The sequence below is a fragment of the Eptatretus burgeri genome, chromosome 16, assembly GCF_056783735.1.
Source record: "Eptatretus burgeri isolate ZD-2024b chromosome 16, Ebu_testis_v1, whole genome shotgun sequence".
NCBI lineage: Eukaryota > Metazoa > Chordata > Myxini > Myxiniformes > Myxinidae > Eptatretus > Eptatretus burgeri.
This window is the reverse complement of record NC_140976.1, coordinates 40,296,199-40,317,037: the sequence shown is the minus strand read 5'-3', so window position 1 is coordinate 40,317,037 and position 20,839 is coordinate 40,296,199. Positions and strand designations below refer to the sequence as shown.

Below are 20,839 nucleotides of genomic sequence, written 5' to 3'. Positions count from 1 at the left end.
TCTCTGAGTAATGTCCCCGGTCCCCCGAGTCCCGATTCTCCAACTTTTGTCTTTCAGTCGAACAATCCATCTTTCAATACCTCAATCTTTAATCCCTCTGTGGTGACTTGTCCAGGATTGTGCCCAATAGCCCAGGAGACTGCTTTGGCAGCACTGATGCTCTGGACAGAGTATGGTCCCAATAGATGGAAAGATGGGTGGTTGGAACCAACTTTCACACTCTTCAATCTCATTCTTCCCTTCAGGTCTTCAAGATGGCTGTTCACCACCATCCCCGATCCAAAACTATGATCTTTTCTACACTCCATTAAACTACCACCCAACCCTCCCCAAATTTTTCGTCTGTATCCATCTTGTCCACCCCTTGCATTCTCCTCTATCCTCATTGTCACCTGCATCCCTTATTTGTCCGACAAAAAGAAAATCTGGCATCCTTATAATCAGTGGTGACTGACCCAAACTCTGTCTTGCTTCATTGATCTGATAACCAACAATACAATGGAAATGACGGCTTCTCTTTCTCAGTTTAAATGTTTTTGAGGATTTATGTTTGTATTGCAAAGTATGCAACAATATGAGGAAAGACTATGGCATCACGCCAAAGCTGTGAGGGTAAAAAGATATGGATTTTCTCAAATGTTTAGAGGAGATGTGAAATTGCCCAGAATTTTTGGTTTTCTTCAGAAACCTCAAGAAGACTTTAAAATGGTTCAGGAAATGTATTTATTATTTTTAGTTGGCATGTTGAAAGGTTTTTGTGATGTGCATGATGGAACTTTCCTGCCATTCCAGGAAAAGCGGTGCAGAAGCAAAAGGAGAATGTTCTGAAATTGATCCAGTCAAATGGTGGCTGCATGCCTTTGAAGTCAATCCACGGTGCTTACGGCTCAACGTATGGAATAAATTTAGCAGTGAAGAAATATGGATATTATTCTGTTCAAGATTTCATTGAAAAAATGAGCGATGATTTTTGGATAGATGAAGCACAGGTTTTTGATAAAGGTAAATCATTCTTGTTCTTGATGGTTATTAACAACATTGTATTGATAATTATGACATCATAGGTCACATTGTGTGGTAGCCATGTTGGAAAAACAGGGGAAAAAAATTGGACCTCTATCTCTGAAACTGCACCAAGGAAAAACTTGAAACTTGGCACATGGCAAGTGCACCTCATGGGGAAAAAGTGTGATCTTTTTTTAATGACATCATAGGTTTAAAAAAATGATTTACCAAACATAAACTGCCAAACATAAACTTTCCTCCCTCAAGATGTCTCTGACTCCCCAGTATATCTCCTTGGTTACTCCTTCCTCCTGTATGACAGACCTGAGCCTCGTCCTGGTGGAGGAGTTGCTCTCTTCATCAAAGACTCTATTCCTCACTCTCCATGCACTGCCCTCACTCTCCCACACCCCTAGGAATAGCTCTGGCTATGGCTTCCCCACCATTCCCACCTCATGTTTATACATGTGCTGTACCATCCACCAAACAGTGATGACTCCATTTACTCCTCACTATCCAAAAACATGGACCAACTTCTATCCTTTCATCCAAACTCTCTCTTCCTCAAATTTTAGTGACTTCAATTGTCATCATGCCAATTGGCTGAGTCTGGGTACCTCTCTCACCTGCCATGGCACTTCAGCAAAAGACTTCTGCGCCTAATTGGGACCGACTCAATCGGTCAACTTCCCGACCCGGTACTCAACCAATGGTACTCCATCTCTTCTGGATCTGATTTTGACAAATTTCACTGAAAATATCTGCTGTTCTTTCTCTACTCCAATCAGTTCTTCTGACTGCGTGCTTGTCAAAGTAAACGTCTCTCTGGCTGTTATGAGAGAACCACTTCAGCGTCGTCGAGTCTCGCATTTCGCTCAGGCTGACTGGCATTGTCTCCAAGCAGCCATCAAACTTCTAGACTGGTCTCCCATCGCTGCTTTCTCCAACATCAACTCATCCTGGGAATTCTTTCAAAGAAACTTGCTCTCTCTCTCTCTCATGCACAGATTTATTCCCTCTCGTCTTCAGTTGTCCCACCCATCCTCCCGCCCATGGATCACTGAAGCTTGTGGCGAGGCAGTTGTCCTGAAAAAAAACTTGCCTTTGCCTCATGGAAAGCAAACCCAACTGAAGGGTAATCTTAGTTCCTTCCATAAAGCTTGGAACAAGTGTGTGTCTAACCTCAGGAGAGCCAGAAATCAACATCTTTCTGATCGCAAGTCTGAACTCTCAAACTTCTCTCCCTCCTCCAAATCCTGGTGGCGTCTCTGGTGTCCGGGGTGCAGTGAGACACGGAGAGTGAGAGTGTAGTCGTAACTCTGCTTTACTGCGTGCTCGGATGTACACCACTCAGAGCCTCCAGCGGGCGCATAAGGATACATGAACCTCTAACCACGTGACTATTATCATAAGCACTCCACGCCCCTCAGCGCTCCATGCCCATACACCACACTCCTCCCTCATAAAATTATAATTACAAAATGACAAGTATAAACGACAAAATATTAATCAATCAAAAATCATTGGCACTATGACACAAAAAGCAACAGTGACAAAATGATATCAATAAAAAATCATTGGCACTATGACACAAAAAAGCAACTTGTGACAAAATGACACGAATTATCCAAAATCCCCCAAGTACCACGTCTCTTGATCCACCCCCGGCGGACAGCGCCACCAGACGGCCCAGGCTTACACGCCTTCTGGCTAGGTTGAGGTGACACCCGAGATGAACCTCCCCCCGCACCATCAAACGACCCCGGCCGCCAAGCTTGCTCGTCTCCCTCTGACAGGACTGAATCAGGTAAACACCCCGAGTCCGCTAGCTCCGTGGGCACCAGCACGTTTGGCCTTGGCAAGATCAGAGGCGGGGCTCCATGTCGCTCGGCACGTCTGGCCTTGACGATATCAGAGGTGGGGGTGACGCTGAACAGCGAACATGCCCCGGATCCACATGCCACTTCCACACCTCCCCATCATCAATCTGAACCAGGCAATTTGCTGGTTCCATTACCCACTTTCCCACATCAAAAACGCGCACCAGCGTCGGGCGCAACATTGCCCCAACCACCGACCCTCCAGGTCGCAGCAAAACCAGTCTAGACTGTAATGCACGTCTATACAGACGAATGGCAGGTTCATTGGTGGCTAAATGTATCACATTTCTACACGGTAACGAAAACACATTAAGCACCGTCTGCACAGATGCAAACTCCCCTTTACGCAAAGCACGTTTCGACATCTCAACAAACGATTCTGCCTGCTCGCTCGTGACAGCATGACACAACATTTTAACAAACGATTCTGCCTGCTCGTTTGTGGCAGGATGACACAACATTTCAACACACGATTCTGCCTGCTCGTTTGTGGCAGGATGACACAACATTTCAACACACGATTCTGCCTGCTCGTTTGTGGCAGGATGACACAACATTCCAACAAATGATTCTGGTGCGTCAGGATGACACAACATTTTAACAAACCGTTTAAGGATTCGAACACCGTTGCGACACACAAGATCATTAAACACATCTGCGAGGAACTGCGGACCGTTACCAGAACCCAGCATCTCGAGTATTCCTTTATTACCAACGATCGTCCGCAGCTTCGCTACAGTAATGCCCGTCGATGCACTCTGCAAAACCACACGCTCCGGCCATCCAGAGAATGCATCAATCACAATCAAACACATTTCGCTCACACGCGGATTATCGGTATTTGCCTGCCCAGCAGCGCAATGCTTAATCACTCGCTCAATGTCTCTATCCAGCCCCAACCACCACAACAACTTTGAGAACAACCACAGCTCGGTTGTGGGATGGACGGCTGAAGGTGTAGAGACGAACCCTTCTTGCCTCCTCTTCTGCGTTGCCTCCTCGGCCATGCGGACCGCGCTCGAGGCGATCACGTGTTGAACGATCGCCTGCCGGAATATGAGCCAATTCCACCGAAGGCAGATCGCTCCAATCCCACGTTGGAATCGCCTGAACGACACGGGCGAGTCCTGTATCATGAGCCGATTCCACCGTGACCTGCTTGGCGGTGACCGCCCCGCTCTGGACCTGGCTCAGTGCAAACACACCAACCCGGTCGGCTGATTCAGACGAAGCTGGACCCTCCGCGCAAGGCAAGCACGAGGGACCGTCACAGTTGGCACGCTTCCCGTGGCCCTCCGCGCAAGGCAAGTGCGTGGGACCATCGCAGTCGGCATGCATCCCGTTGCTCCAGAACTGTACTTCGTATTTGTAGGAAGCAAGGAACAGACACCAACTCTGTATCTGCACGGCCCATGCTCCCAGCATCACGCACGCGTGCTTCAAGGGAGGAAACCCCTCCCTCCTTCCTCAAAAGCTTTGCCTGCACATCCTCGAGTTGTCCAAGCTCGTTGCAAAACAAATCTTGATGCTTTTGAAGAATCTCCTCCGACTGATTCTCAAATCGGCTCGGCACGGATCGTCCAAGGTGAATGGCTGGCGCTGTCCAGTCTAGGCTGATGCGAGTCAGCCAGTCTCGACCCAGGAGCGCCGGCCCCTCCCCTCGCACCACAAACAGCGAGAGCACGGCGCGTTGACCTTGGTAGGTTACAGATACGTCTGCCATTCCAACTGTCGTTATCTCTTCGCTGGTGTACGTGTACAGAGTGAGGTTAGACCTGATAAGGTTGAGACCGTTGAGTCTACGAGCGGTCTGCTCACCTATGATCGACACCGCGGCTCCTGTATCAATTTGGAATATGATCGGCATGTTGTTCACCTCGATTTCCACTGTCATCGGTCTTGGCACTGCAGGACCAATTGCAAACAGGTTCATCATCGGCTGCAAGTCCCGCCACAGGTCATCGGGGTTACCTCATGCAGGCTGCAGATCTTGCTCCGGGTCGTAAAAGCGTACATCATGTACAAACCCCCGTATAGGTTGCAGGTCGTGCCCTGGGTCATCGGGGTTGCCTCGCACAGGTTGCAGGTCTTGCCCCGGGTAATCGGGGTTGTCCCACGCCACGTGGACCTCCGGACCACCTGTGAGGCTCTGGCCGGCAATGGTTTGGACATCTCTCATCGTCTGTTCGACGGCCGATGCCGTTTCGACTGCTGAATTGAACGTAATGTCCTCATACTCCAGCCGTAGTATCGCCGAAACCATTTCCGAGTCTTGCAATCCAGAAATAAAACGATCTTTGAGCCTAGCCTGCCGTTCACTCGACGTGAATTTGCAGGTGACGGCGAGATGTTTCACCCGCATGGCGAAATTCGCGATGCGCTCCCCTGGGCTCCTTGCCAGGTGATCGAACTCGTACCACGCCAGCTGCGATGATTTTCCTGGCACCGTGTGCGCCTGGCAATCCAATTGCTCCAGAAACAACTCAAAGTCGTTGCCGATGAAAACATGCACTTTGCCATGAGCGGTGATTCGATCCCAATCCATTGTCGCCAACTGTGGTGCAGTGAGACGGAGAGTGAGAGTGTAGTCGTAACTCTGCTTTATTGCGTGCTCGGATGTAGACCACTCAGAGCCTCCAGTGGGTGCGTAAGGATATATGAACCCCTAACCACGTGACTATTATCATAAGCACTCCACACCCCTCAGCGCTCCATGCCCATACACCACAGTGTCGAATGAAATGTTTCTGGTGTATGTTCCCCCTCCAACCCCTCCCTCACCTCAAATGGCCAAACTGCTGACACCGCATGTGAAAAGACTGAATGCCTAAACTCAGTGTTTGCATCGAAATATTGTGTCCAAACCCCATTGCTTTCTGAACTCACCTTACCCAGTCGCACCCAAATGCCCCTGAACTCTGTGTCCTTTTCTTCTGACAAATTGGAAAGCTTGCTGTCAAACCTCGACTCAGATTCTGCAACCAGTCTAGATGGCATCAGCTCACTTGTCTTAAAAACCTGCTCCTCTGCTCTTGCTCACCCTCTCTCTGTTCTATTCACCCTCTCATTTGCTCAAGGTCATTTGCCATCTGCTTGGAAATCCACAAACATTACCACCCTGCATAAAAAAGGTGCAAAAACATCCCTGCAACTACAAACCAATTAGCCTTCTCCCGATCATCAGCGAGGTTATCCATCATCACGTCAGACATCAAATCCTTCCTCTTCTCCAAAATGCTTGATTTCCGATCATCAATTTGGTTTCAAACCAGGTCACTCTACCCTGACTATGCTGCTTCAGCTCTCCCAACAATTGATGGAGGTACTCAATGTCAGACATGAAATCAGAGCCATATCCCAAGACATATCGCGTGCTTTTGACACGGTCTGACACCCAGCCCTGCTCTCCAAACTCTTCCTTTGGTAACCAAGGCCATGTCCACTCATGGCTCGCAGACTTCCTCTCCTTTCGCAGACAATGTGTGACCCCAAATGGAGTTCTCTCATTCCCTCTTCCTGTCCAGGCTGGAGTTCTTCAAGGCAGCGTTATGGGCTCTGTTCTTTTTCTTGTTTTCATCAATGATCTCTCCGACTCTCTGGAAAATCCTCTTTGCTGATGACTGCACCCTCTGCCGTACCATCTGTCATCCTTCAGACATGCAAGCAGCAGCTTCTTCGCTGTCTGTAGATCTGGATAAAATCTGTAGATCTGGAACCCCCCCCCCCCCCCGACATCTACTTTCTCAACAATCCCCTGGAAGAAGTCCTTTCATTCCAGCTTCTGGATCTCAATATCTGCCATGATCTTTCCTGGGAAAGCCACATTTCCAACCTGGCCTCCAATGCCAGTCGCCGACTGGGAATCCTCCGTCGTGCAAAGTCGTTCCTCGGCCCACCTGAGCTCCTGACCACATACAAAGCTTTGTCCGCAGCCTGATGGAGTACTGCTCTCCCCTCTGGGCTGGTGCTCCTGCCTCTCACCTTTCTTGACTTCACGCTGTGGAAATCAAGGCATTTAGGATCAGTGGTATCTCCTGCGATGAGACTGAGTCTTTGGGTCTCTCACTCTCACCACAGGCAGATTGGTGGTCTATCTGTCTTCTACCATCTCCTTTCTGGCCTTGCCCCCCCCCCCCTGCTCTTTCTGTGATATGTCCAACATATTTCCACAGGGCACTCAAGGTCCACCAGCAACTTCCTTCTGGTAAAACTACCAAAAGCAAGAATCTCTGCTCACCTTCACTCTTTCATTCCTCTTTTTATACGCCCGATTATATATATATATATATATATATATATATATATATATATATATATATATATATATATATATATATATATATATATACATATACATATATATACATATACATATATATACATATATTCTCAAACATCAACTCATCCTGGGAATTCTTTCAAAGAAACTTGCTCTCCCTCATGCACAGATTTATCCCCTCTCGTGTTCAGTTGTCTTACCCTTCCTCCCGCCCTTGGTTTACTGAAGCTTGTGGCGAGGCAGTTGTCCTGAAACAACTTGCCTTTGCCTCATGGAAAGCAAACCCAACTGAGGGCAATCTCAGTTCCTTCCATAAAGCTCGGAACAAGTGTGTCTACCATCAGGAGAGCCAGAAAACAACATCTTTATAATCTCAAGTCTGAACTCTCAAACCTTACAAATCTCACACTCTCACTCTGTCTCTCTGAAAGGATGACCTGGAACCCCCCCCCCCCCCCACCCCAATCTACTTTCTCAACAATCCTCTTGAAGAAGTCCTTCCTTGGCACACCTGAGCTCCTGACCACATACAAAGCTTTTGTCCGCAGCCTGATGGGGTACTGCTCTCCCCTCTCTGCTGGTGCTCCTGCCTCTCACCTTACTCGGCTTCACGCTGTGGAAACCAAGGCATTTAGGATCATTGGTATCTCCTGCGGTGAGACTTAGTCTTTAGGCCTCTCACTCTCCCACAGCAGGCAGGTCAGTGGTCTTTCTGTCTTCTACCATCTCCTCTTTGGTCTCACCGACCCCCCCCCCGCTCTCTATGCGATATGTCCCCCCCCCCCATATTTCCACAGGGTGCTCAACGCCCACCAGCAACCAAATCACAAATCACTACTCACCTTCACTCTTTCATTCCTCTTTTCTCCCACCTTTGGAACAAACTCCCACACTCTTCAATCCCATTCTTCCCTCCAGGCCTTCAAAACAGCTGTTCATCACCACCTATCTTCCCCCATCCAAAACCTCGACCTTTTCTATCCCCGTTAATCCACCCCAAACCCTCCTTCAAATTCCCTGCTTTCCTTCCTGAAAGTCACCGTAGTGTCCATCTTGTATACCCCGTGTTCCCTGCCCCGTCCCTCTCCCTTCCACAGATCTCCTAATGGCTTTGTTCTTCACTCTCCGGCCCCTATTGTCTCATGCCCCCCTTTGCTGTGCGTTGTGTGTTCGCTCTCATACGAGCCTGAGTTCGATTCCTGGTCTGGGCCCATAATTTTTCCACATATACAGTATTTATGATATATTTAAGAACTACAAATATATTTAGATACCAGCTTTACAGGCTTGATCCATGTAACCACATGATACACAAAGGGGTAGACAATGTTTACATAATTTCGAAAGATGTGTAGTACGGCACATTTTAACAACTTTACAAACATTAACCAATAAATTTGGCAACTGAACATGAGGATTGTTTGATTAATTAATGGAATTAAACCAACACGGGTGACTAGATCACACAATCAAATCTTTTTTTTTTTTTTTTTTTTTGTATACCTTGGTCGAGGCTCGTATGAGAGCTAACACACAACTCACAGCAAGGAGGCATGAGACAAGAGGGGTGGGAGTGGAAGGGACAAAACATTGGGGAACAGACACAGGTGAACTGTGGAAGGGAGAGGGATGGGGATGGGACGGGGAACATGGCGAGGAGAAGATGGACATTACAGGGACTTTCAGGAAGGAAAGCAGGAGAATTGAAGGAAGTGGGCTTGGGTGGATTATCGGGGGTAGAAAAGATCGAGGATTTGGATGGGGGAAGATAAGAGGTGGTGGTGAACAGCTGTTTTGAAAGCCTGGAGGGAAGAATGGGAAAGAATAGAGTGAGGAAGTTTATTCCAAAGGCGGGAAAAAAGAGGAATGAAAGAGTGAAGATGAGCAGTGATTCGTGATTTTGGTAGTTTTACCAGAAGGGGGTTGTTGGCGGACCTTGAGCGCCCTGTGGAAATGTGGTTGGGACAAATCGCAGAGAGAGCAGGGGGGGCAAGGCTGGAGAGGAGTCGGTAGAAGACAGAAAGACCACCGACCAACCTGCGGTGATGGAGTGAGAGGCCCAAAGACTCAGCTTCATTGCGGGAGATGCCGATGATCTTAAATGCCCTGGTTTCGACAGCGTGAAGTCGAGAAAGGTGGGAGGCAGGAGCACCAGCCCAGAGGGGAGAGCAGTACTCCATCAGGCTACGGACAAAAGCTTTGTAAGTAGTCAGGAGCTCAAGAGGGCCGAGGAAGGACTTAGCACGACGGAGGATTCCCAGTCGGCGACTGGCTTTTGAGGCAAGGTTGGAAATGTGACTTTCCCAGGAAAGGTCATGGCAGATAGTGAGACCCAGAAGCTTGAAAGAAAAGACTTCTTCCAGAGGATTGTTGAGAAAGTGGATGGGGGGGCTTTGTAAACGGTCCTTTCGAAGAGACATAGTGAGAGTGTGAGATTTGTGTGGATTGAAAGACATGTTCCACGTGTTGGACCAGTTTGTGATTTTATCCAGATCTGCAGTGAGCGAAGAAGCTGCTGCTTGCCGGTCTGAGGGATGACAGATGGTACGGCAGAGGGTGGAGTCATCGGCAAAGAGAAATAGAGGATTTTCCAGAGAGTCCGAGAGATCATTGATGAAAACCAGAAAAAGAACAGGGCCCAGAACGCTACCTTGAGGAACTCCAGCCTGCACAGGAAGAGGGGATGAAAGAACTCCATTTAGGGCCACACGTTGACTGCGACAGGAGAGGAAGTCTGCGAGCCATGAGTGGAGATGGCCTTGAATACCATGGGAAGAGAGTTTGGTGAGTAGGGCAGGGTGCCAGACTGTGTCAAAAGCACGTGATATGTCCAGGGATACGGCTCGGATTTCCTGTCTGGCATTGAGGACCTCCATCCATTGATGGGAGAGCAGTAGCAGCATATCCAGGGTAGAGTGACCTGGTCTGAAACCAAATTGATGATTGGAAATCAAGCCATTGGAGAAGAGGAAGGATTTCATGTCTGAAGCAATGATGGATTCCATAACCTTGCTGATGATTGGGAGAAGGCTGATTGGTCTGTAGTTACAGGGATCTGTTTTTGCACCTTTTTTATGCAGGGCAGTGATGTTAGCAGATTTCCAAGCAGATGGCAGATGACCTTGGGAAAATGAGAGGGTGAATAGAACAGAGAGAGGGTGAGCAAGAGCAGAAGAGCAGGCTTTGAGGACACGTGGGCTGATGCCGTCTGGACCGGTTGCAGAATCTGACTCGAGGTTTGAAAGCAAGCTCTCCACCTTGTCAGGAGAAAAGGATACAGAGTCCAGGGACAGTTGGGTGCGACTGGGTAAAGTGGGTAGAGATAGTGATGGGTTTGGGACACAATCTAATAACTTTTACTCACATACATCACATAAATCATGCAAGTTTAAGTTAGGTTTAAATTTAATAAAACTGCATCGTCACTAAGACATAACCAGATAGTTTAGTAGCACCAATGACGATAATAATTTGGGGTACAGAGCAAAATGAGAATGCTGATCGATCCGTCCGAATCTCACATCAGCCAACGAAGATTAAATATCCCGTTTTTGACGGAGACCACGTCCTCGCGTTTGAGAAAGATGTGAATGAATGTGGAATTTGAAAAATGTGGAAAGACCACATGAATGTGGAAAGACCACAAATGAACCTTGAATGTAGATTTTGAACCTTGGATCCCAACATCATGTGTTTTGTGCTCAGATGGGATTAACAGCATGTGTGCAATCAAATGTGTATGACAGAAATTGAGATACAGTATAAATATGTATAGTGCCTTTATTTATTTCATCAACAGCTTATGTTCCTCTCATTACAGCTGGCCTGATTAAACAAAAAAAGAGAAAACTTTTTGCCATGGTTCAACGCCATCCCAATGGAATCCCTTTACATTTGTTGAGCTCAAAATTCTGGGAGATGTACAAAGAGGAGCTTGGGATAAAAACACTCGGGTTTTCCTCTGTTAGGGATTTCATGGCGAACATGGATAATGAACTTTGCATCACCGATAAAGGATCACAGCTTGTGATGACAAGATGGCAGATATTGGAAAGGAGAATGAAGGAAACGGTTACAAATGTAAAGAATATAGCTCCAGCAAGAAGAGCTCCAGCAACAACTACAAAAAGAGAAGAAAGGGAGGAAAGAGAAATCTGTGGAGTTACAGAAAGAATTGAAGTGAATAAAACAGCAGAAAACAGAGAAAGAAGAGAAGCAGAACCAGAACCAGCAAGCGAACATGGAGGAACGGTCGAAGTATCCACTTATTCAGCATACGGAGGTAAAAATGGACGGTCTGTTTGTGTATCCATATGAACCAATGGCTGTCTCATGATTCTCAGAACCCAGCTTAAAATCCCAAACACAATACATATTTTCCGATTGTGTACTTAAGCCTATGTCACTGTAATTTCAGACCTGTCAACCACAAATTATGAAAAGTGTGAGAATGTAAAATGAGTGTAGCGCAAGGTCACGAACCAACCAAGAATTGAGGGCACGAAGTGCCTGAAAAATGTTGGGGGGGGGGGGGGTCTGGAAGCATGCTCCCCTCGAAAATGTTTGCTTGCTGGTGTGTCAAAGATGCAATTTCCTGCATTCTAGTGCCAAATTCATCCATTTTTTTCAGTCAGAAGATAGGTTTTTATGTCATGTTGTTACTGTTTAGTCTGCTGCATGGACAAACAAGACAGACATTTTAGTTTCATCAACAGATCAAATGCAACACAGGAATTAGTACAATCATCATCTATCTATAATTCCAGCAATGTGTGTGTGTGTGTGTGTGTGTGTGTGTGTGTGTGTGTGTGTGTGTGTGTGTGTGTGTGTGTGTGTGTGTGTGTGTGAGAGAGACCGCTGTTTCTCGACAACCTCTGGTCCGATCTAATTGAAACTTTCCAGGTATATTGCTGGGGACCTGAGGATGTGCCTTTTCAAGGTTTGATATTAATCGGACAAGTGCTTCCCAAGTTATGGCCATTTATTTACTAAACCAATGGGAAGACACGTTGTTGCGTGGGCGTGGCCGATAGGGAAGGGAAGCACAGCCACGTTCCCCATTACGGGTTATTGTACTGTACTGAAATGGAAGATGCTTAGCAGGCAGACACGAGTGGAGGGACAGTCGAGCCGGGCTGTGTTGTACAAGTACGAGCGCGGGCGTACTCTGCCCGGCAGCTCTCCTTTATTCGTATGCACACGCACGAGCCGGACGACTCCAGCATACTACGACGCCTCAGGCGGCGCACACACCTCATATCCCTTGCCGCTCCCCACGGCCACTCCTCCCATCATCACGCCCACCATGCATCATCACCATGCCCTTCCCCATAGGCCCGCAGACTCCACCACACTCCTCCCCCCTAAAACTATGATTATTAAATGAGTACCATTATAAGAAGCATACAGAACACGAAGGACTTCGTAGAATAATCATGGAAATAAAATGAAAATAGCGAAGTATAATAGCACACCACATCATATAATGTGTCGATGCGAGTGCGTGGAGCAGTAAAGGCCAGGTTCCAAAGACGGAGGTGCACAAAGCCCCCCCCCCCCCACTCTGACCGTGTTACCGATATGAAGCAGCAACTGAGAAGCACAGCAGCACTACGCAGCAAAAACGCCCCCAGGCGGCCCATGCTGACATGCCCCTCCCCGAGGTCGTGACGACCTTTCGAGCCAACCTCCCCCGGCCCCATCAAACGCCTCTGGCCCACTCGCCCCAGGCAGACCCGACGTAGACAAACATCCCGAGGCCGGCAGCCCGCTATCTGGAAGCCGTGGCGCCAGCCCTGATCGACCTTGGCCGGGGGCGCTGAACAGCGCCGCTGGCTGCATGCATCTAATGCGCCAAAACAACTCACGTACCACAATCAGTTGAGACGCCAACGCCCGTCCCAACGGCCTTGAGCGAACACAGATAGTTGCGCTCACAATCAGAGGTGGGGGTAACGCCGACCAGGGCACCAGTCTTGGTTCCAAGTCGATCTCCGAGACCCACACGGCAGCGAGACGGGAGCAACTCCATTTAACCCACACTGCAATCATAGGCTCGTTATAAATCACTACGAACATTATTCGAAGTATTGCAAACTCATTTTTCCGTACAGCGCGCTTTTTTGATAAAATCCCAGCACATGACAAAGCCATTACCTGCGGCCTGGGGCAACTGGAGGCCAACAAACCTTCTTTATTCGCCCCCACATCACATTGATCACAACACCAACTCCATTGACTGATCCCCGCCAAATCCACTTTCACATGAGAACTGCTGGCATTTATTTCAACAACGTTAAACCGCATCACTAGAGCAAGGAAAAACATATATGCCCTGAACAACAACCCACAACCCACATCACGAGTCCGTTTCTTGGTTGCCGACTTGATGTTGCGACTCGCGACTCCCTCTAACGCCACGGGCTCACCGCCACCTGTTGAAGCTGCCTGAACAACACCGATGCGCATTGCCTCACGAACCCTGCCGAAGCGTGGGAACTCATCGCGAACGAAGCGCGGGAACTCATCGCGAGAGCTGATATGGCTCTCGCCGCTCCTGGAGCGCACATCACCGTCGCAGGCAGCAACGAACGGTGGCTCCCGCTGCATCGACGGGGCCCCCGCCGCCAGAGCCTCGCCCTCGGTACTTGACGAAGGTCTCGAAGAGAGCACTGGCACATCTGGAGGCACGAACCGGAACCCGTTCCGACCCAAAAGGGTCCGGCTCGCCGAGCCCGGCTCCTGCTCCGGCTCGCCGGCATCATCATGCCCCGGCTGCAGGCTGATCTCCAGGTCACTGGGGTCCTGCTGCGGTGCCCCTTCGCTCCCGGTGCGACCGTGCTGCGGTGCCCCTTCGCTCCCGGTGCGACCGTGCTGCGGTGCGCGCCCTCGTCCCGCACCGCTAGGTGCGCGAGCACCCTGCGGCACTTGAGCCATCGCGCGGACTTGCGCGGTCACCGCGTGGCCTTCGGGATTAGCCGCCATGCTCCAGCTGGAGCTACTCATTACGTCCTGGCCAGCCATGGCGCGGACATCCGTGAGTGTCTGCTCGACAGATGAAACAGTCGCGACCGCCGAGTCGAATGTGATGTCGGTCAACCGTAGGATGGCTGCTCGCAGACCAGAAATAAAATGATCTCTGAACCGTGCCGGACGCTCCTCTGTCGTGAATTTGCACGGCACAGCCGAATGCGATGCGCGGCCAGCACGAGTGGACTCAATTCGACACCCGATCCGTGCCTCGCTCACTTCCCCCCCCCCCCCCCTGCCACTGATCTTGTCATTTCCGGATCAATTGCAAGCAGGTTTCGACGCGGGACGGAAGGATCGCCTCGCACACCGCCATCTATGACCGCAACAATGGGCGATGACCCTCGGCCCACACACCGTAGACGACCTCGAGAGCCCAGACCGCCGTCCGAGTGATTGCATTGCCACGCTCGCCCACGACCCGCGCCGCAGACCGTGCGCATGGCCGTGCGTGCCTGGCCCATCGGGATGACCCCTAGACCATCTGCTGTGCCCCGACCAGAGACCTCGGACATTCTCCAGAGCTTGCGCGACGTCCAACGCCGCGTTCGAGCCGAAACGCGTATCCTCGACAAAACGAACAGGAAAATGAACCAAACGAACGAACGTTGCCCACTCGACGTGGCCGAAGTCGATTCCGACGAAGGCGGGCACGCGTACGTTTGCCATGCACCGACTCTTTGCCATGTTCGCGCTGGCGAGATCTTTGGCTCCGTAGCTTGGAACCGCACGGGTCATTTGCCGCCCTTACACACGTCGATTCGAAGATCCTCGTTCGCCAACTGTACTGTACTGAAATGGAAGATGCTTAGCAGGCAGACACGAGCGGAGGGACAGTCGAGCCGGGCTGTGTTGTACAAATACGAGCGCGGCGTACTCTGCCCGGCAGCTCTCCTTTATTCGTATGCACACGCACGAGCCGGACGACTCCAGCATACTACGACGCCTCAGGCGGCGCGCACACCTCATATCCCTTGCCGCCCCCCACGGCCACTCCTCCCATCATCACCCCCACCATGCATCATCACCATGCCCTTCCCCATAGGCCCGCAGACTCCACCACAGTTACAACGTACGGGCTTCCGGATAATGATGACTTTGTGTATTCTAATAATTTCTTGATTTCTTATGCGCATTTATAGATAAACACAATGGCCCAACTTATGATCGTTTTCATATTAGACGGCGTATAAATTTTGGGAACATCAGTGCTGGTGTGCTCCAAACCAGGAAGTAAATTTTTTCTCTCTCTCTTCTCTTCTCTTTTTGTTTTTCGTTGCCACGACATTGCGAAAAAGTAAAATACGTTGGCGCTAATTGAATAATTGGGTATTAAAACTAAATTGCGAATAATGGTAACTGCGAATAATATCGAACTGCCGGGTCACGCACGTGCGGGCACGTGAGAGCGAAGAAACGGCCTGTGTGGTTTATTTATTTATTATTATTATTATATATTTTTTTTTTACGGGCACGTACTCGTCCTTGTAATTAAGATATATTATTTCAGCATATTGATAGTATTCCCAGTATTTTGAGGCGATTTCACACGAAAAATGAATCCCCCAGTAACTAGACATTTCATTGGATCAGGATGGTCGTCGATAATTGACCAATCATACTCCATCTCTCATACAGGATGTGCGGAACGATGTGAAGCAATTGGATTCAAGTCGGTATTTAAGGTTATATCATCAGTTAAACCAGTCGCAATGCAATAATGTTGGAAATATTTTTTGATGCCGAGAGATTTTTTAAAAGTGTGAGAATTTATAGCGAGAACGTGAGAACGTGAGAACGTGACTTTCAACAGAAAGGCAAAAACGTGAGAGTTGACAGATGTGATTTTATACTCTTACAAGGTAAAAACTTCAGACAGCTTGTGCTATTGAAAAAATAGACGTGTTCGTGAAAGGCTGTTTTTAACACACCAAATGCTGTTTGCATATGTATAAATGGCACTGCGACACAAACCATCAGTTGAAGTTCTCAAGAGCGATGATTGCCTCAGCATTGGAGCATTATATAGTTGGTATATTAGGAGCAGTATATTAGGCCTGCTTGTTTGGGGGCACATTTTACGGTTCTTGAAGCCAGTTCTTTAAGCCCGTTGCATTGCTCTCCAAGGATTCGTTCCTCCTTTATCGGCTTCTTCACCGTCTTGACTATGAATGGTTTGCTTATAAAACACCTATAATTATTAATGTTATAAAAAGATATGCAGGAGGAAGTCATTGGACCAAAGCCAGACTCTGTCTGCACCACATTAAGTTTATTGACAATCTTAGTGGGAGCACCTTACATTTCCTTCTTTTAAAACTGCATCTACCAACCTGTAAAAGTATTGTTGCGGACTCGGGGTTTGAGGCTCGCCATGAGGGGAAGCTCACGGGTCCCGATCGAACTAACATTCCTGCGGCCCCCCGGGTACAGATAACTTCGTGCGCCGGGAGGTTGCTAGGCAACCAAGAAGGTCGATTGGCAGGGCCAATCCAGGCAGGGTTACACTACTTCGTGTGATACCTCACCTGTGGACGGCCGGTCAATTAAGGTCACGTGCATTCAGCGCACGCTCGGATTACTACCAAGCAATACAGTGAGTGTGCGCTGGCTAACAAGAGCAATATGGTGGGGTATAACTTCCCGGCTAAGCTAATGTGCAGACTATGCTGGACCAATGAAGGAAAAGACAAAACGGGCTGGGTTCATTTATAATAAGCCATTTATTACGAACCCCAGTGGATATTTGTGCTTCAAGTTATACGCCGAAATACCGCAGCTCATAATGTCCTTCATTCCACCGGCATCCTCAGACTGTGGTGAGCATCCACGGAGTCAACTGTGGTTGTGGCGGTTGGTAGCAGTTGCGAGGTAGAGGAAGTGCTGTGGAGTTTGTGATGAAGGTGTTGAAGCATTGGAGGTTATAGTGGTTGGTTAGGGTTGTGGTGTTTGTGGTCAAGGTCAGGTGTAGGTTGTTGTGGGGATTTTTAGAAGGCATTGTGAGAATCACGGTGAGGGTTGTAGCATTGTGGTGAGCGCAGTGAGGGTCGAGATGAGGCGTCATTTGGTTTATGGTGTACCGTTTAAACAGGAAAAGGCACGTGTATGCAAATGAGGCAATTTCTGTGCCTTCTTGATGCTCCGCAGATAGCGTTACTGGCCTGACATGCATGCATGCATGCGTGGTTTTGTGTAAAATAAAATGAAGTAAACTAAATTGAAGAATAGGGGATTGAAGACCGAACTAAAAACCCAATGCAATGCATCTTGTCCCATTTATCCACTAGACATATGGAAGGGCTAACTAAAAGAATACTAATGAGATAACTGTCTCGGGATCACTGTATGTTGGATGCCGTAGCCTCAGGGGAGCGCCGGCTTTGCAGAGCTGCAACAATATCTACAGACTTTCGTAAATCTATTCACCACCTCTCTCTGCTATATACCTTACCTCCAAACTTGGAAAGCCTACTCTCAACAGTCCCAGCCCAATATCTTCCTATCCACAACCACTCTGTTTATTATTACCAAGACCAGTTTCCAATCCAGTTAGCTACTCTACAAGCTCTAATCCTATAGGTGGTAATAGCCTATGTGGTAACTTATCAAATGTCTTCTGAAAGTCTCGATATACTACATCCACTGCACTTCCCTCATCCATACAATCATAAACTACTTCATAGAACTCCAATAAATTTGTTAAACATTACCTCCCTTTGGTAAATTCGCACTTGTTGTGGTTTGTGTGCCACATAAAGCGTTAGTTATGCCAACTCTGTTTTTTGGCTATGGTTAAAACCTTGGATGGGTTACCACTCCAACAAACAAAATTCATGCTGACTGCCTTTAATTAGTTTGTATTTATTTAAATGGTTCCTCATCTGGTCCATAATTAATGTCTCCAACATCTTCCCCACAACTGAAGTCAAACTAACAGGTCTATAGTTCCCCAATTCTTCTCTGGATCCTTTCATAAATAATGGTGTTACATTTGCTACTCTCCAATCCTCTGGTACCTGTCCTGACTTCAGTGAACTATTAATGATCTCCGTTAACATCTCACTTACCTGCTCAACAACTCCACTCAATACTCTCGGGTGCATATTGTCTGGCCCTGGCACCTCATTTACTGGCCCTGGGGTAAATTTACATATACTCTTAGATTTCAGAGCTGCCTCCACTCCAATCTGGATCTTCAGTAAAAACCCTTCCATACCTCCCAGATAGATTCTCTGAGCTAATGGTAAATCCCCTGACTGTTCTTTTGTAAGGGCCCTGTCACACCTTGACGTTTTAGCCAGCGTATGGCAACGTATCAAAATGTATGTAAAACGCTGGCGTACGCTGAACTATTGATGTTTTTTTTTTTCAGTTTTGGGCATATTCATAACGTATTAGTAACGTACACAGAACATTTCGATAACTTATAGATAACTTATCCCAACGAATGCTTAGCGTGTTGTCGGCGTTCACAACCCATGCCCAACGATAGTCTAACTTATACATAGTGCACGGCAGTGTATCGCTGACTATCACGTGGCGTAGCCTATTAATAGGCTGCCGCTCAACGATTTAAAGGCCCTGTCACACCTTGACGATTTAGCCAGCGTATGCCGACATGTGAAAAATTTGTCTAAAACGCTGGCACACGTCAAATACATTATGGGTAAGTTGTGTATACGTTAAGAGCACGCTGAAAAACGATGAAGTATGCTGTCATATTTCGTGGTACGTCTCGTACTTCATGAAATTTCAAGCATGCTGAAAATTTTTTGACGTATGCCAGCGTATGACTCACACGTTCAACATACGCTGGCCATAAGTTGTAGGCACGTTATGCAATCGTTGACACACGTTACTTGTAAGTTACTCACAAGTCCAAACATGTCGAGGTAATGTTTAGCGTACCCGAAAGTTATTTCTAACCTATGAGTAATGTGCTTTGAACCTATGAGTAATGTATCTCCAACGCATATTGACGTATGTAGACGTATTTGACGTCTTCCGGACGACCACAGAACGTACTGAACGTGTTTCTAACTTACAGCTACCGTATAATGGCGTATTGGCAGCGTTTAGGGGAATTGGTATATAAAAATGGGGTTCACACAGGAGGAACCCATCAGTGTTCCAGACTCCATGGTTTTTTTTTGTTTTTTTTGGCATGACGGTGATGTTGACACTTCGATTTGTAGTGCGGTTATGATTTAAATCCTTGAGCAGCAGCCTATTAATAATATTATATTATAACCGCACTAGAAATCGAAGTGTCAACATCACCATCATGCCGAAACCCCCCCCCCCCCCAAAAAAACCCATGGAGTCTGGAACATTGACGGGTTCCTCCTGTGTGAACCCCATTTTTATATACCAATTCCCCTAAACGCTGCCAATATGCCATTATACGGTAGCTGTAAGTTAGAAACACGTTCAGTAAGTTCTGTGGTTGTCCGGAAGACGTCAAATACGTCTACATATGTCAATATGCGTTGGAAGCCTGGTGTTGGCGCAGTGGTTAGGGCAGCGGCTTGGGACCCAAAAGGTCCTGAGTTCAAACCCCGTTGAGCCACTGAATTAATACACCAGGGGGTTGACTCAGCCTGTCATCCTTCCGAGGTCGGCGAATTGAGTACCAGTGTACTGGGCCGGTGTATACCCCGGTTAAAATAGGTGTACCATATCCCTGTGTCGTAAGAGGCGACCAGGGTTGCGTCAGGAAGGGCATCCGGCGTAAAACATGTGCCAAATCACTATGCGGATCATGCGCATGATTCGCTGTGGCGACCCCTAACGGGAGCAGCCGAAGGAAGAAGAAGAAGATGTCAATATGCGTTGGAGATACGTTACTCATAGGTTAGAAATAAGTTTCGGGTATGCTAAACATTACCTCGACGTGTTTCGACTTATGAGTAACTTACAAATAACGTGCGTCGACGTGTGTCAACGATCGCATAACGTGCCTACAACTTATGGCCAGCGTATGCGGAACGTGTGAGTCATACGCTGGCATACGTCGAAAAATTTTGAGCATGCTTAAAATTTGTCGACGAGCTCGGCGTACTACGAAGTATGCCAGCGTGCTTCAGCGTGCTCTTAACGTATACAAAACTTACCCATAACGTATTCGACGTGTGCAAGCATTTTAGACAAATTTTTCATACGTCGGGATACGCTGGCTAAATCGTCAAGGTGTGACAGGGCCTTAAACGTTGAAGAAAAATAACTGTTTAATGAGGCTGCCATCTCACTTTCCTCACTCACCAATTTCCTGTGATATTCCTCAATGGACCCACACTTGTCATAACTGTTCTTCTCGACTACAAAAGGAGCCGGTGCGTCTGTCCACCCAGTGTTTGGACAGTTCACCAGAGTCCACCCATGATTTCAACCTGAACAATTATACTGCCGCCATGCTAGTGCCTACTGCTTTGCGAAGCTAAAGACATACTCGGACCTATCATATTTACAATTGCCATGCCCTCCCTACAAGTTTTCCCTTCGTTGCAAAACAACCAAAGCAACAGTTAAAATTATTGAGCCAATTGGCCTCAGTGAACGAGACAGCAATCTATTGTTTATACACTGCCCAAATAACCGTGGCATTCACTCAAGCAGGGCTTTACCATGGAGGTTACACAGGTCCTTG

At 47.9% G+C, this 20,839-nt stretch overlaps 1 protein-coding gene across 1 annotated transcript in view; it reads left to right on the top strand.

Annotated features, from left to right (window-relative positions):
* Positions 1 to 774: 774 nt before the first annotated feature.
* Positions 775 to 20,839, top strand: part of LOC147010915 (uncharacterized) — a 30,195-nt gene continuing 10,130 nt past the window's right edge. The window contains exons 1-2 of the mRNA XM_085858872.1: positions 775 to 1,002; positions 10,985 to 11,446. Of these exons, the coding sequence (XP_085714998.1) occupies positions 855 to 1,002; positions 10,985 to 11,446 (610 nt within the window). The 5' untranslated portion in view covers positions 775 to 854. The remainder of the gene's footprint in view (positions 1,003 to 10,984; positions 11,447 to 20,839) is intronic.